At 41.0% G+C, this 17,002-nt stretch overlaps 1 protein-coding gene across 1 annotated transcript in view; it reads left to right on the forward strand.

Moving 5' to 3' along the window:
- Nucleotides 1-601: 601 nt before the first annotated feature.
- dnajc24 (DnaJ (Hsp40) homolog, subfamily C, member 24) overlaps nt 602-17,002 on the forward strand; it is a 50,005-nt gene continuing 33,604 nt past the window's right edge. Inside the window, exons 1-2 of the mRNA XM_043706401.1 lie at nt 602-652; nt 4,340-4,481. Of these exons, the coding sequence (XP_043562336.1) occupies nt 602-652; nt 4,340-4,481 (193 nt within the window). The remainder of the gene's footprint in view (nt 653-4,339; nt 4,482-17,002) is intronic.

Consider the following 17,002-nt stretch of genomic DNA (forward strand, 5'->3'; position numbering starts at 1 on the left):
CGTAATGGTAACCACGTAATTCAGTTATTTGTTGTAACAACTCATCTGACTCACGATTTTCTGTAGGGAAGGAAACTTGCTGTCCTTACCTGGTTTGGCCTACATGTGACTCCAGATCTACCGTAGTTGACTTTTAACTGACCTCTAGGGCAGCGAGAGATGGACAGTAATTGATGACCAAGCCAGTGAAACCCACATCATGAAAGAATTAGAAAAAACGTACCCAGTTTTATATGTTATGAATTCGTGCATGTTATTCTTTAGCTGTTTCATTGAGTGGAAATTCAGAATTAAGTATGTGGGTTTTTCACAATAAACAATGTAACTAGATTAAAATATCCCGCCTCTGTAGCTGGAGGTAAAATGGGATAACCATTGTTTCATTTGAAAAGTTTTTTGTGGCTATAAACTTTGCTGCAAGTCAAAAGCCCACACCATGGGGTTAGAAGGCATGTTCTAATTAAGAGTGGTGAGCTAGTCTCAAAACTGAAGGACCAATCAGAAGCCTTCCAGATTTAAAGCAGTAGCAGGATGCTATCCAAGATAAGTAATGGAAAGGATGTTTCAGAATGGATGGACTGTTAGTAGAAAGAAATAACGGATGAAAGAAGAGCTTCAACACAAGTTCACCTCGTATAAACCAAGAATGCAAGTTTGCAATTAAGAGGGCGCTTTTACTTGAACTACTTTAAAACATGGCTTGATAGAAGTCTTGAGATTATAAAATGCACATTGAATTGTTTTTACTAGTTCCTAAGACTGTTTTAAAAAAAACACAAAGAAGTAAGAGATGTTGGGAGCATAAAATCAGCAGTGATTAGAATGTAGAATTCTTTGCCATTAACCATGACTAAAATAGAGTTCAAAATTAACTAACTAATTGCAGAGAAAAGAGTTAAACATGTATGAGATATAAATAGCTTGTAACAAATCAAAAACCAAGGCATATTGGACCAAAATGCATTTTGTGTCTAGTAAAATTCTAGGCTTATGATTTTTATCTTCTTCAAACAATATTTTCTCAAAAGTTCTCCAATTTGTTCATTAGTTGTAGCCAGGTGTGATGCACTATATGTAACTAATTATTTCATAACACCACCATGACTAATGTCACATAAATCATGCAGTATAATCATAGGCATTTAGTTCAGTGCCATGAATGTTGTATCCTTAAGAGGACTATCCTACACAGAGGACATGCGACAGGACTTGATGGTTTTATGAAAAATAAATTGCAGTAATTTGGGGCACTGCTGAGCTCATGAATTGCAAGGATAGTAAATCGCATCATGCGATTCACAATCAGCAGGGAGTACTTCTGGTACACTGATGCTGAACTAGTGAATGCAGTGGTTATTATGGAGACTTGACATATCTGTGTGACTTGTGGAGGGATGTTGTGATGAAACGGTTTGGATTGTTAAGATCACCATTTACATTATGGTGTCCAAAAATGCAGCCACATTAAAGGACCAGGTCGTTGGGTGCCTGGAGAGCAGCAGATGCACATCGTATGGGTATACAGACTGGATAAATGTGACCTCGGTTCAGGGAAAGGGTGTAGTTTTATGATGTGAATGAGGTCTTGATGGCTGCCATTTGGTTATAATTTTATTATATTGTAAGTTTGGGAGTAAAATTATAACAGATGATTGCATAAGCTTGATTTGTATTTTCTTGTGTCAACAAGATTAAGGTGCTTAAAGTGATTAAACAATTTAACTAAAGCAGGTAGAGAGGAATTCAGAACTAGAGTCTAATATTAAAAACAGAGATGAGCCAATAGATGCAAAATCAGGAAACTGGTTATCCACAAAAAAGCTGGCCTAAATTCCTGTTCATCATCCAGGCATAAAAGACATTCACCTGGACTCCACTTTTCCACATTTTTGTTCTTTGTGATGCCCCTATTTAACAAAAATATGATTATACTTTTTTGAGGAATTAAAATTTTCCCTTTTAGGTTTGTTTCTGTGTGACACTTAATGGCAAGCTAAGAACATAGTAAATTTATTTTCTAATCTGAATTGTACTTTGCCTCTTTTTTTAAGATAAAAATAAACTGCTGGAAGAATTCAGCAGTTCATGCAGCACCTTTTTTTGGTGAGAAACCAAATTGACATTTTAAGACGAATGACCTTTCATCAGAATTCAATTCACTTGACCTGAAACATTAAATGTGTTTTTCTCCAAAGATACTACCTGGCCTTCTGAGTTTTTGGAGCACTCTTAGTTCTGATTTTAGATTTGCAGTATCAGCTGTATTTTGCCTTTTCTGAGTGTCTCTGTCCCCTTCCCCTATCAATCTGGCTGCCATAAGCTGGAGCTGCTTCCTTCGAATGGTGCACTGAAAAAACAGTTTTTAGTTATACAATTTGAGAACTGTGTTTGTATTCAACTTCCTTGTGCTGTTGGGGATTGGTTAGCCCTTAAGTCTTGGAAAATGTTTTTTTGACAAGTGGGCCAACTAAGTCCATTAAGGTTACGAATATGACCATTCCGCAAATGTAGGTAGCATGCATTGTTTTAACGTTATATTGTTACTTTCGATTAGCAGGCTTTTTCCCCTGTTTTGAAACAATTCGTTATTGCTTGCAATTGAAAGAGGCAGGATGTACACCCACATTACAAAGTAAAATAGTGCTTTGGCGGTTTTGATGGTGAGATCAGACATTCAAACTGATTTTCAGCACAAAATGATAGTGTACCTTTGACCACAAACCCCTGCAAGCATGCATTGCTGTGTTCAAGAAAGCTCCATAATTTTCAAACCAAATTCTGTCACTGTAGAGTTAAGTGATACCATTAAATAGTTTTGGGGTTTCCTTTTAATGTAACATATGAAAACTAAATCAAGTGCTAATTAGGGCTGGCAGATGAAACTCCCATTGCTCATCTAAGGTTTCTAAAAATTGGGCAAAATGTGATTAAAGCTTTTCATTATTGTAATGTGTAGATGCTGTGATAAGGCAGTTACCATTCTGACAGCTTAGATAGTAAAATTGCATAGAAAAAGAAATGTAATCATATAGTAAGAACTCAACTGGGTTTGCCGAGTTCAAAGGTAATACTGTTTTTAAAAGTCCTGACACTTGCATTTTGTGTTATGTAACTCAGTCTGCAGTTTTTCTCAATCGATATAATCCTGCTTATATGAAGCAGTCTATTCAGTCTCTCGTACAGTACTCAATACCTTTCAGTAAATTGAATCTTTTACCTTGATCACAAAAGATGTGTTTAGTGGATTACGGAAGCTTAAACGTTTACGAGCAGATGTGCTCTTGTTTTAATTAAATGCTACATAGGTACTTCCACAATAAAAGAGGACAAAGAACAATGAGTTAAATGTCAAGTGAGAGGTGCTCCCAGACAGCAACCTGTTTGTATTAAGGCTTTCTTATTATTATGTTTGAAAGGACTGCAATGCTCCTCAGAGAAGAGAAAGTCAAGCACCATTTACGTTGTCCAATACTACATTTTAAAGTGCATAAAGTACAGCTGGTAATTAATTTAGTGGGATGTAGATAAGGAGACCACACTCTGTTTTAATTAGTGGTGTTCTCTCAAATGTAATACAGTATGTGGAAGGTTTTATCATTGCAGTGGCAAGATAGATTTTTCATATGGTTTCACCCTGCTAATGTCAGACCCCATCAGGAGCTATAAGATGTGACATTAATACGGTCAAAGACAAAATAGGTTGTACTCCTTATTTATTGCAACGAAATTAATCGTAAACTGACAGTTCAAGCATCTCCCTGTGTTGGATTTTCAGTTCAATATAATAGGAGTAGGATTTATTTATAACCATTCTCTGCATTTGTAATTAATTTTCTCCGTTAGATAAACAAAATGCATTCCTATGTTGGTATAACTGCTGAACAAATGAACTTAGTTGATGATAATTATTAATTGGATTCACTAATATTTGCTCAATTTAAAAAAAAACTGTTTTCTTAATTTCATGCATTTTCAATAGTTGCACGTTTGATTTGTCTGTTATTTTTCTTGTTTGCACATCTCCTGCCCCCTTTTTGCTGCTGCTTCGTCCTGTTCACAACATCTCCTGGCAAATTGTCCATAATGCCAACAGCAAATTATCCATAAAATGCTATCTGAGCAGGTTGTGACATCGATGTCTGTGACTCCTGTAGTTTAATTAACCTGACTGCAGTCTCTGGGGCCCAACAGTCTTAACTTGTAATACTGATCGCCTAACTCTCCACTGCCCTTCCAAATACAAATTCTGAGCTACGTATTAATATTTTTCACCCAACTTTTTACTTTCCGACCTTCTTCCCTCATCCCCTACCCCCTATCCCATCCACTTTCTGATTAGCAGTATCACCCAGACAAACAGAATGCAGATGTGCCAGTGGGAGAACTTGAGGAGTGCGTACAGAGGTTCATCGAAGTTGATCAGGCGTGGAAAATACTAGGGAATGAAGAAACAAAGAAAGAGTATGACCTGCAGCGTCGTGGTAGGTTCTGCTTTGTGAAGGCAACTTTCTAAGTCACCAATTCAGTATCACTTAAATTAAAAGAAGCTTTTTTATGGATTTTATCGACTCAAATTATTTATATCTAGCCATGATAAGAGCAATCTTCTTTCTGCATACTTTTACTAAATCTACTTTATGCATTTTTTAAATGTGAATTCTCTCTTTGCTAACTATAAATTCAGTGTATAATCTGATTTGCAAATGCCTAAACCCTTGCTGCATTTTTTGGACATCTTTGTTAATGAAGTGGAATTCAACATGATCTATGGATAATAGTTTTGAATGATACTATTGTATTGAGAATTTTAGATGAAATGACAAAATGACTCCTTAATTGTTCATGTTATTTGCTGGAAGATTAGTACTCAATGGCTATGAGGAAGATTAAATCTAGATACACTAAAGGCATTAACTAGTCATACCTGATATGCGCTTCCTTTCTACTTATAATACAACATCTTAAAGCACAGGCAGACAGTTGTGAGCAATAGGAAGAAAAATGTAGGTCAGGTCTGTCACAGATGGACTGCCATTACATGATGTGATAGCTTGTCTTCTTTTCTGGCCCCAGGACAGGGTACCCTCAGACTTCCATTATAGCTTCAACAAATGTAAATCTATTCTACACAGCTAATGGGGGAGGGGAAGAGAAAAAGTCAATAGTTGTGTACTGCTTGTGGAAAAAACAGTCATTCACTGCAATATACTCTTGACCAAAATTGATGTGTAGGCACCACCACTTTACAATGTGTCTGATGAAGATACGCCACATCTGCATCCAGTTAGTGATTCTAATTCTGTGAAAGCATTGTAAGAAATCTTTCTCTATTGCAATGATTTTTAGGCCTGTACTGTTATGTTACCAGTTAGATTTTGTTTGCTTAGGCATGCCCCCCAACCCCTGCACATCCGAAAGGAAACTCAGTTCTAGTCTACTGTTGCACCTGATTTCAATATGTTATTTTAATTATTTCGAGGATATTGTTTTGTAACCAGTCTTGACTCCAGTGTTATGATCACCACACATTTTACTTTTTTTTGTGATCTCTGCTATATTTAAAAGTCAGTTATTATATTAATAATCTGTTTTTAAAACATGTTTACAAGTACCAGAATATTGAATTGCTTTTCCTGTTGAAATTTTGCATTATTAATGTACTTGTGTTATTACTAGTATTCTATTTGCTACTTTCCCATCCCAAAGGTTGGATTACATCAAATAAGACAATATTCTTTTGACATTTGCTTGATCAAGTTGAGAATTTCCCAAGTTAGAGGAAGGTTACTCTGATACATCCATTCAATTCTATTACTAAATCACACTTGTAAATATACAATGTGGTTGGCACTGCTGCCTCACAGTGCTAGAGACCCGGGTTCGATTCCAGCCTCTGGTGACTGTGTGGAATTTGCACGTTCTCCCCGTTCTGTGTGGGTTTCCTCTGGGTGCTCCAGTTTTCTCTCAGTCTAAAGATGTGCAGGTTAGGTGAATTGGCTGTGCTAAATTGCCCATTGTGTTCAGGGATGTGTAGGCTAAGTGCATTAATCAGGAGTAAATGTAGAGTAATTGGGATTGGGTTTGAGTAGGATATTCTTCGAAGGGTCAGTCTGGACTTGTTGGGCTGAATGGCCTGTTTCCAACTGTAGGGACTCTAAAATTCTAAGAAATTAAATATGGCAAACTGGCATCTATGAACTGGCCTTCTCGTCTCGAAATTACTGGTACTAATGTTACCAAATCCACCTTTACCATTAATGATGTGGCCTTTGATATGCCTGATAGAATAAAAATAATTGATACTTGAACTTTAGAGGCTCTGTGCTACTGGTGATAGTATAAACAGTTGAGTTTATCAGAAGTAACTCACATAGCCTTCAATCTGTTTTGATAGCTTGTTTCCATTTTGTGATTTTGTTTTAAAAAGTATAACTTTTTGAAAACTATTATGTGTAATCCTTATGCTAGTTTAGTGTATTCCTTATGCTAGTTTACATTGTTTCAAGGAATTGTACATTAAACATGCCTGTATATAAACGAGCTATAGTTCATGTACATCCATTGATTTTGAGAAGTCATATCCATCACAACTTTATGCAATAGTCTAATGAAAGACTGTATTTTAAGACATAGAAGTTGAAGTGCTTTGGAGTAAAGATGAGTAGGAACATATCCATGTATCTGACCAGAATATTTGACAGTTGTAACTGTTTAACCACTTGATTGTCACAGTGTCTGGGAAGTTGAAGGTACGTGTGATATTACTGTGGCCTGTTAATAGTCTGGCAGGAACAGTGTCAGAAATTGCTCTCTGCACTTCTGAAATAAGAACATGTCTGTTTTCCATTAACATTATAATTAAAATGACAAAAAAAGGTTGGAATGTTGCTGGCTTCATTGATTAAAATCAATTTGCAGTCTTTCAAAAAAAAGTGGTAAGTGTTTCTGCATCTTAGCTATATCTTAGCAGAAAAAGCAATTGAACTTGCCTTGCTTTTATTTTTTGTTGGGGAAGAATATGTGAAGCTGGTAGCACAATGTTCTGAAATAGTTCTGTTGTTTACTGTCCTTTAAGAAGGACTAGTCAAAAATATTGTCTACTCTTGCTTATTTTGACACTTAAACTGATGACTGCCATTTGATTCTTGCCCACCATCTGCTGTTGATTGAAAATTGGGAGTGTCATCCAAATTATCTGCATGTGCAAACAATGTACTGTTTCTGAGCTCCTTTGAAGCTATTCTCTATTGTTAATTCATTCAGGTCATAATATAAATTGGGATGGAACAACTAGCACTGGAGAAAGATCTTCTCCATGGCCATTGTGATTTGTACTTTGCAGACAATTTATAGACTATGTCCAACAGATGGTATGATTTGGAGATGCCGGTATTGGACTGGGGTGTACAAAGTTACAAATCAGTATAACCTGGTGTTGTGTGATTTTCAACAGATGGTAAGAATCTTTCGAAGAATATCTGATGGGATGTACTATGTACTAGTCAGTAATTTTCACATTGTTAATTTATTGAATACAAATGTGTGTTGGGATTACTAACGATGACATATCCATTTCTTATTTTATGACCATTTCAGCAAATTTTAAATAAAAAAACTGAGTTCCAGTTTGAGAGAATGTATTTTAATACTTTTTACTTTTCAAACGAGTATTGAGTACAGGAGTTGGGAGGTCATGTTGCGGCTGTACAGGACATTTGTTCGGCCACTGTTGGAATATTGTGTGCAGTTCTGGTCTCCTTCCTATCGGAAAGATGTTATGAAACTTGAAAGCGTTCAGAGAAGATTTACAAGGATGTTGCCAGGGTTGGAGGATCAGAGCTACAGGGAGAGGATGAACAAGCTGGGGCTGTTTTCCCTGGAGTGTCGGAGGCTGAGGGGTGACCTTTTGGAGGTTTACAAAATTATGACGGGCATGGATAGGATAAATAGGCAAAGTCTTTTCCTTGGGATCGGTGAGTCCAGAACTAGAGGTATAGGTTTAGGGTGAGAGGGGAAAGATATAAAAGAGACCTAAGGGGCAATTTTTTCACGCAGAGGATGGTACATGTATGGAATGAGCTGCCAGAGGATGTGGTGGAGGCTGGTACAATTGCAACATTTAAGAGGCATTTGAATGGGTATATGAATAGGAAGGGTTTGGAGGGATATGGACCGGGCGCTGGCAGGTGGGACTAGATTGGGTTGGGATATTTGATCGACATGGACGAGTTGGACCGAAAGGTCTGTTTCCATGTTGTACATCTATGACTCTATGACTCTATGCTGTCAGACCCACTGAGTTTCATAAGCAATTTATGCTTTTTTTTGAGGTAGAGTTAGACCTGGGTATCCAGACATAATTCAATCACCTCCTTTAAGGCATTTATTTTTGCTTATTTCTCTGCTATGCTTTGACGAAGCATACAGAATTTGCTAGGAAAATAGTGTTCATTGTAGCAGAGGTTTTTTGGCTCTTGGTGAGGAAAATCTGCAGCTGTCTATTGCCACTGCTGGCAGAAAGGTGTAATCACACTTTGACAATATTACATAGGAAGCATTTACAGTATTACAAAATTGGGTAGAGGGACATAGTTGCATATAGAGTCATAGAGATGTACAGCATGGAAACAGACCCTTCAGTCCAACTCGTCCATGTCGACTAGATATCCCAACCCAATCTAGTCCCACCTGCCAGCACCCGGCCCATATCCCTCCAAACCCTTCCTATTCATATACACATCCAAATGCCTCTTAAATGTTGCAGTTGTACCAGCCTCCACCACTTCCTCCGGCAGCTCATTCCATACACATACCACTCACTGTATGAAAATGTTGCCCTGTAGGTCTCTTCTATATCTTTCCCCTCTCACCCTAAATCTATGCCCTCTAGTTCTGGACTCCCCGACCCCAGGGAAAAGACTTTGCCTATTTACCCTATCCATGCCCCTCATAATTTTGTAAACCTCTATAATTCACCCCTCAGCCTCCGATGCTCCAGGGAAAACAGCCCTAGCCTATTCAGCCTCTCCCTATAGCTCAAATCCTCCAACCTTGGCAACATTCTTGTATATCTTTTCTTGTTTTTTAGATTAGATTACTTGCAGCGTGAAAACAGGCCCTTCGGCCCAACAAGTCCACACCGACCGGCCGAAGCGCAACCCACCCAGACCCATTCCCCTACATTTATTCCTGCACCTAACACTATGGGCAACTTAGCATGGCCAATTCACCTAACCTGCACATTTTTGGACTGTGGGAGGAAACCGGAGCACCTGGAGGAAACCCACGCAGACACGGGGAGAATGTGCAAACTCCACACAGTCAGTCACCTGAGGCGGGAGCTCCTTTTCCACCTATCCACTCCACCCTCTCCTCCCTGACCTATCACCTTCATCTCCTCCCCCACTGACCTATTGTACTCTATGCTACTCTATCCCCACCCCCACCCTCCTCTAGCTTATCTCTCCACGCTTCAGGCTCTCTGCCTTTATTCCTGATGAAAGGCTTTTGCCCGAAACGTCGATTTCGAAGCTCCTCGGATGCTGCCTGAATTGCTGTGCTCTTCCAGCACCACTGATCCAGAATAAAGTATTATTGAGCCAAGTCTCTAACAGTTATTTAATGTTATTCTCTGTCTAAAAGGATCTCAATAGATTTTATTTTTAATCCTGTTCAATTGCAGCCCCATAAACCTTAATGATGAGTCTTACAGTATTTTCTCTGATCTGACAGTTGAGACAATGGAGCTGCACAATCGCTCCGCCCTCTTTGTCAGATCAAAGCCAGCAGGACAGGAGTTCACAGAGGCTTGTCCTTTTTGGCTATTTCTGGACTCTCAACAGTTTTTATCAGCTGTTGCATGAGAATGTAGTTGTTTAGTCCTAACTTTATTTGGACAGCTTTAAGAATAATTCAGTAAAGAAAGCAAGTTTTATTTTGGATTTTAACCTTCATTTGATTAAACTGATCCAAATAGCCAAAGTGTTTCACAGCCTTAAGGACATTTCTAGGGGTGAGTTACATAAATGTGTAAAGCGAAAACAATAGTACAAATAAAGTAATGATTTATATTGCTTTAATCCCAGCTGATGTTATTACTGCACAAGCAATATCCCAAACTCAGATCTGGCTTGATGGATCGTATTTTGCTCTATGTTTGATTTTAATGAGGTGGCTTTACATTGAAACACTAACATCAATGTGCATATTTGGTCTTAATAATTAAAACAAACTGTGCAAAAGAAATGAAGGTAAAAAAGAAAAAAAAGTCTTTACAAATACCACGTTAAAGATTTTGAAATACATGGCAAAAATGCAAACTCATGAACCCTTAACAGCATCCCATTGCAGTACTTAAAAACCACAGAGAAATCCCATCTCTGTCCCCCATAGGATTTGACTTAGCGATGGCTTTGGTGCCTGATTGTGATGTCCACTTCCTTGATTTATTATATAACTGAGCTTAGAACTTCTCAGCTTTACATAACCCCAAAGGATTTTAATCAACCCCAGCTTCTGGTCTGGAACTTTTAAACAAAACTTTTTACACTGAGTTAATTCTTAACAGTCCTAAACTATCTTCCTTTCTCAGGAGCAATTGTTTTATACACCGAGCTTCAGTCAAGACATCTGCTAAATGACAAAGTGAGACCATAACCTGTTTAATCCATGAAATAGTCATTTCCCTGATCAAAATAAAAACCCTCATGACCTTCTAACTAAAAACTTAATGCAGAATTTTTACTTTGTTTTCTTGTAAGAACCTCACGAGCTAAATAAATTCTCATTCGCCTCCCAAATTTTTTTCTCTCTCGCTCGTGCTCACACACGTGTATGCACACACACACGCGCGCTTGCACTCACATACACAAAGACACACACACACACACATACTTGCATACATGCAGGCTGTCTTAAGGAAATAAATCACCATGGCTACAGATAAATCCCTTATTTAAAACCCACAGCCAGTCCTGCAGGTCAGGTTCAACCCCTCTGGGGTTTTTTGATAAGTCAACTGAGGAGTTGTACAGAGATCGGATAGAGATCTGTCACTCATTAGTCGGGGCTGTCCTTCCCCGTCGGTCAGGGAATGAACCACAGTCAATCCTGTGGGTCTGCCCAAGGGGCATTATCTGGGATCACTGGTGCAGTAGGGAAGTTGGAGAAGTCATAGACTCATACAGCACAGAAATCGACCCTTCAGTCCAACTCATCTGCATCAACTGGACATCACAATCCACCTAATCCTATTTGCCAGCATTTGGCCCATATTTCTTGCTATTCATATACTCATGCAGTTGCCTTTTAAGTATTGTAATTGTACCTGCCTCCACCACTTCTTTTGCAGCTCATTTCATCCACACACTACTCTTTGCATGAAAAAGTTACCTCTCCGGTCCTTTTTAAATCTTTCTCCTTTTAGTTTTATTCTCCCCCTGCACCCCCACCATAGGAAAATGATCTTGGCTGTCCATCTTACCCATGCCCCTCATGATTTTATAAACCTCTACAAGATCACCACTCAGCCTTCGACACTCCAAGGCAAAAAGGTCATTTGTGCAGATTGAAGGCAATGTGCTGGGATGCAGAGGGGAGAATAATTGTGATGGAAGAACTAAACATACATGTGAGGGACAGTAGTGCATTGGAGACATGAGTTAGCTTTGAAGCAAGAGCCACTGGTCCTAATCAATCTGGCTTTAACAGGTTACGATATAGTACAATGGCCGGTGTGTCTAAGCTGTAGGACTGGATCTTGTATGTCATTTGGAAGGTGAAGGCACAAATGAAAGAGTTGGTGGGAATGTGTGGAAGCACAGTACTGATGGTGTTTGACAGGGTGTGTGAGGAAAAGGAATCTGGAGGTGCAGGGGACCACTTGATTACCAGGCTGAACCTGCAACTCACATTACCAAGGGCAAACTGCATTACCTACCACCCTCATCCAAATCAGGAGTGCGCAATGGTAGTGGAAAATGGCTACAACCACACCCTGAGTGAATGGAGTAAGTTTTTTTTCTGTATGAGCATGCGGCTCTACTTGTGAGCAACATGAGGCAAGGGACAATTGCAGTACTCGGGCACTTACACAATACATGTTGAAGATATCTAGTTCCTTGTGTGTAAAATGCATGTAGTATCTGACTCTGTGGAATGTAAATCCTGGTCATAAACCATCGTGACCATATCAAAATTGATCATAATCATATATGTAAAGCAGAAATAATCTCAACCGTTCTTCAAGCAATCACCTGCAGGCCACATTTCACAAAGACAATCCAAGATAGACTTTGAGAGGGCATGAAGTTGATTTTCTTTGTTGGCAAATATTTACAGTTCACAAACGTCCATAAAATACTGCCTTTCTTGGAGTAGGTGTGAGGAGGTTGTGGAAACAAAGTTTCAATATTCTGAACACTCTTATGATCTCCAACTGTAATTGTGCAACATGGCTTGTACTGCAAATTTCAAAATATGGTTCCTTTGGTCAGAAGTCCATTTGGCATTCCATGGCCCTCCTTGTTGGAGTCCTGCATGTCCTACTGTATCAAGGACTATGCTAAACCATCTTTTGCGTATGATGCGAGTGCTGACTATTCACATTATTAAGAACTTGCTCTGTTTTTTTATTTTTCTGTTCACTAAAGTTATCGTTGCTGTTGCTGCAGTTCTATGAAGATGCAAAGAATTGGGAGGGGAACAGATAGGCCAGCAAATCCAGGACCAGCAACAAACACCAGCAGCTGTTGAGCATGTTCCACGTGAAGAAGTTATAGCAGAAGGTCCCTTCAAATCGGAAGATATATGAGAAACCCAGAATCTATCATCTTTCATACCATTTCCTCCAGATAAATGAGATGCATTGCCATCAGACAATGAGGATATCCCAAGACATGGTCACAGAGCTCTGCCAACTGCTGGAGCAAAATCTGCAATCTGAAGCAGTTCTATCTCAGTGGCCATCAAAGTGATAACTATGCTCAGGTTATGTAACTGGCTGCTTCCGAGGATCTGCTGGGTCCTGTGTGGAATTTCAGTTCGCAACCCACAAGTATATCAATACTGTTGTTGATGCACTTCTTGCCAGATCGTACTGTGCCATATGGTTTCATCATGACAAGGTCAGTGCTTCGATCTGGGCTGTAAGCATTGCCAACAAAACTGGCTTCCCCCAGGGGTAGGGTGCTGTAGACTGTACAGACATTGCATTGAGTGCACCATGTCTTAATATGACTGAGGACATCATTGTAAAGGGGTTTCATTCCATTAGTGTACAAGTATCTGTGATCATTGGTTTCACACCCAGGAAGTCTGCATCAGGTATTCTGGAAGCTGCCATCAATGAGAACTCTCATGTTCTTGTTTCGTTTCATGGCCTGGATGCCATACAAAAATGGATACTCGGCGTCTAGGGCTATCTTCTCTAACCATGGCTAATTACTACATTAGAGTTGAAAACTGTGGCACTGGAAAAGCGCAGCAGGTCAGGTAACATCCGAGGAGCAGGAGAATCATGTTTTGGGCATAAGCCCTTCACCAGGAATATGGGGTGGGGGAAGGGGGCTGAGAGATAAATGGGGGGAGCTGTGGGCCTGGGGGAAAGTAGCTGGGTGCCAGGAGTGGAGGGTGGTTTGGTGGGGAGCATAGACCTAATAAGGGAGCTGCAGAGGCAATGGTCTCTGCGGAATGCTGATAGGGATGAGGATGGAAATATATCTCTGGTGGTGGGGTCTGACTGTATATGGTGCAAATGACGGAGGGTGATCTGCTGTATTTGGAGATTGGTGGGGTGAAAGATGAGGACTGGGGTGTTCTAACCTTGTTGTGGTTAGACAGGTGGAGTTCAAGCGTGGAGGTGCGAGAAGTGGAGGAGGTGCATTGGAGGGCGTTGTTGACCACGTGGAAAGAGAAGTTGTGGTCCTTGAAGTAGGAGGCAATCTGCGATGTTCTGGAGTGGAATTGCTCCTTCTTGGAGCAGGTACAGCGAAGGAATTGGGAGTAAGGGATGGCGTTTTTACAGGAGGGAGAGTGGGAGGAGGCGTGTCCAGGTAGCTGTGGGAGTTGGTGGGTTTGAAGTAACTGTCCACGTTGAATCAGTCGCCAGAAATGGAGACGGAGAGGTCCAGGAAGGGGAGGGAGTTGTCCGAAATGGTCCAGATGAACTTGAGGTCTGGGTGGAAAGTGTTTCCCTCCCCACCCCTATCAGCATTCTGCAGGGACCATTCCCTTCACAACTTCCTCCACCAACCCACCCTCCTGTCCCGGCACCTTCCATTGTCACTGCAAGAGGTGTAAAACCTGTACCCACACCACCCCCATTTCCATCCAAGGCCCCCAAGGAACCTTCCACGTGGCAGAGATTTTCCTACACATCCAAACACCTCATTTACTGTGTCCGTTGCTCTCTGGTTTCCTCTACACTAAGGAGACAGGAAGCCAACTCTCAGAACATTTCAGAGAACATCTCTGGGGTGGACACACCCAGATAACTCCACCGCCCTGTTGCCAACCACCAACTCCCCCTCCCACTCTGCCAAGGACATGCAAGTCCTGGGCTGCCTCCACCGCCAAATCCTAACCACCTGCCACCTGGAGGAAGAACGCCTCATCTTCCACCAGTTTTCTCATCTCCTCTCCCCCTATCTCATCCCAGATCCAACCCTCCAACTATCCCACCTGTCTGTCTATCTTCCTTCCCACCTATCTGCTCCACCCTCGGCTCCGACCCAGCACGATGACACCCCACCTGTATCTACCTATTGCCTTCCCAGCTACCTTTCCCCCATCCCCACATGTAACCCCCTCAATTTATCTCTCGGCCTCCTTCCCCCACCCCACTTTTCTGATGAAGGGCTTATGCCAAAACGTCGATTCTCCTGCTCCTTGGATGCTGCCTGACCACCTCTGCTTTTCCAGTGCAACACTTTTCGACTCTGATCTCCACCATCTGCGGTCCTCACTTTCTCCGAATGACTGCGTTACACAGATCCAAGCACAGATACAGTGCAGCCTATTCTTCTATGACAGGAATTGTGTAACAGTCAATAGACCTATTGAAGTGAGGTTCTGATGCTTGGATCAGTTTTGGTTTCAAGGTGGAGAAGTGTATTGGAGAGATGGGATAGTAGTAGTGGTAGTAGTAGTAGCTTGCTGTATAGACCAGATGGAGTTTGCTACATAATCCTCACATGTTGTGTTCACCACAACTGGAGCAGGCAAAGAAGGTTGTGATGGATATTGGACACCATCTTCCGAGGAGGAGGATGAGTATATTGAACAGAAGAAACATCAGCTTCAGTAATGACAAAATGATGCAGCTTTCGACTGAACAAGACAGATACGATTTAGAGTCATAGACTTGTGCAGAATGAAAACAGAGCCTTTGGCTCCACTTTTGTCCCTCAAACAGAACTAAATCCATTTGCTTGCATTTGGCCCATATCTCCCTCAATCTTTCCTATCCATGTACCTGACCAAATGTCTTTTAAATGTAATTGTACCCGCCTCTACCACTCACTGTGCCAATTCATTCCATACACGCACCACCTTCTGTGAGAAAAGGCTATCCTTCAGGTCCCTTTTAAATCTTGCCCCTCTCATCTTAAACCTATACCCTCTAGTTTTGGATGCCCCTACCCTGCAGAAAAGAACTTGACGATTCACCTTATCTATGCTCCTCATGATTTTATAACCTCAAAAAGGTCACCCCTCAGCTTTCTACACTCCAGAGAAAAAAGTCCCAGCCTATTCGTGCCGTGGGCGGCACGGTGGCACAGTGGTTAGCACTGCTGCCTCACAGCGCCAGAGACCCGGGTTCAATACCCGCCTCAGGCGACTGACTGTGTGGAGTTTGCACGTTCTCCCCGTGTCTGCAAGGGTTTCCTCCGGGTGCTCCGGTTTCCTCCCACAGTCCAAAGATGTGCAGGTCAGGTGAATTGGCCATGCTAAATTGCCCGTAGTGTTAGGTAAGGGGTAAATGTAGGGGTATGGGTGGGTTGCGCTTCGGCGGGGCGGTGTGGACTTGTTGGGCCGAAGGGCCTGTTTCCACATTGTAAGTAATCTAATCTAATCTATTCAGCCTCTCCTTGTAACTCAAACCCTCCCATCTAAGTAGCATTCATGAAACTTATTTTTGCACCCTTTCCAGTTTAATTACATCCTTTCAATAGCAGGGTGACCAGAATTATACACAGTACTTCAAATGTGGCCTTACCAATATCTTGTACAGCTGTAAAATGAAGGCCCAATTCCTGTACTCCGTGCTCTGACTGAAGAAGGCAAGTGTGCCAAATGCCATCTTTCCAACCCTGTCTACCTGTGATGCTACTTTCAAGAAACTACGTACCTGTATCCTTAAGTCTCTCTCTGTTTGATAACATTCCCCAGGACACTACCTTAAATATATAAGTCCTACCCTGATTTATCTTACCAAAACATAATAACTCTCATTTCTCTAAATTAAACTGGATCTGCCATTCCTTGGCCCACTGGTTGATCAGGATCCATTTAGGTCTTAGATGACCTTCTTCACTGACAGCTATACTGCCAATTTTGGTGCCATTCTAACCATGCCTCCTATATTCTCATCCAAATCGCTTATATAAGTGGTGAACAGCAGTGCATCCAGCCCTGTTCTTTGTACCATATCGCAGCTTAAAGGCCTCCAGAATGGACAATGACCCTCTACTACCAGCCTTTGTCTCCTACCATCAAACCAATTTTATATCCAATTGGCTAGCTGTCCCTGAATCTCATGAGATCTAACCTTACTAATTAGTCTACCATGCAGAACCTTGTTGAAGATGATGACTAGCATGAGGGGACATAGCTTTAAATTGAGGGGGTAAAAACAATGACTGCAGATGCTGGAAACCAGATTTTGGATTAATGGTGCTGGAAGAGCACAGCAGTTCAGGCAGCATCCAAGGAGCAGCAAAACTGACGTTTCGGGCAAAAGCCCTTCATCAGGAATAAAGGCAGAGAGCCTGAAGCGTGGAGA

This window comes from Chiloscyllium plagiosum, chromosome 16, assembly GCF_004010195.1.
Source record: "Chiloscyllium plagiosum isolate BGI_BamShark_2017 chromosome 16, ASM401019v2, whole genome shotgun sequence".
NCBI lineage: Eukaryota > Metazoa > Chordata > Chondrichthyes > Orectolobiformes > Hemiscylliidae > Chiloscyllium > Chiloscyllium plagiosum.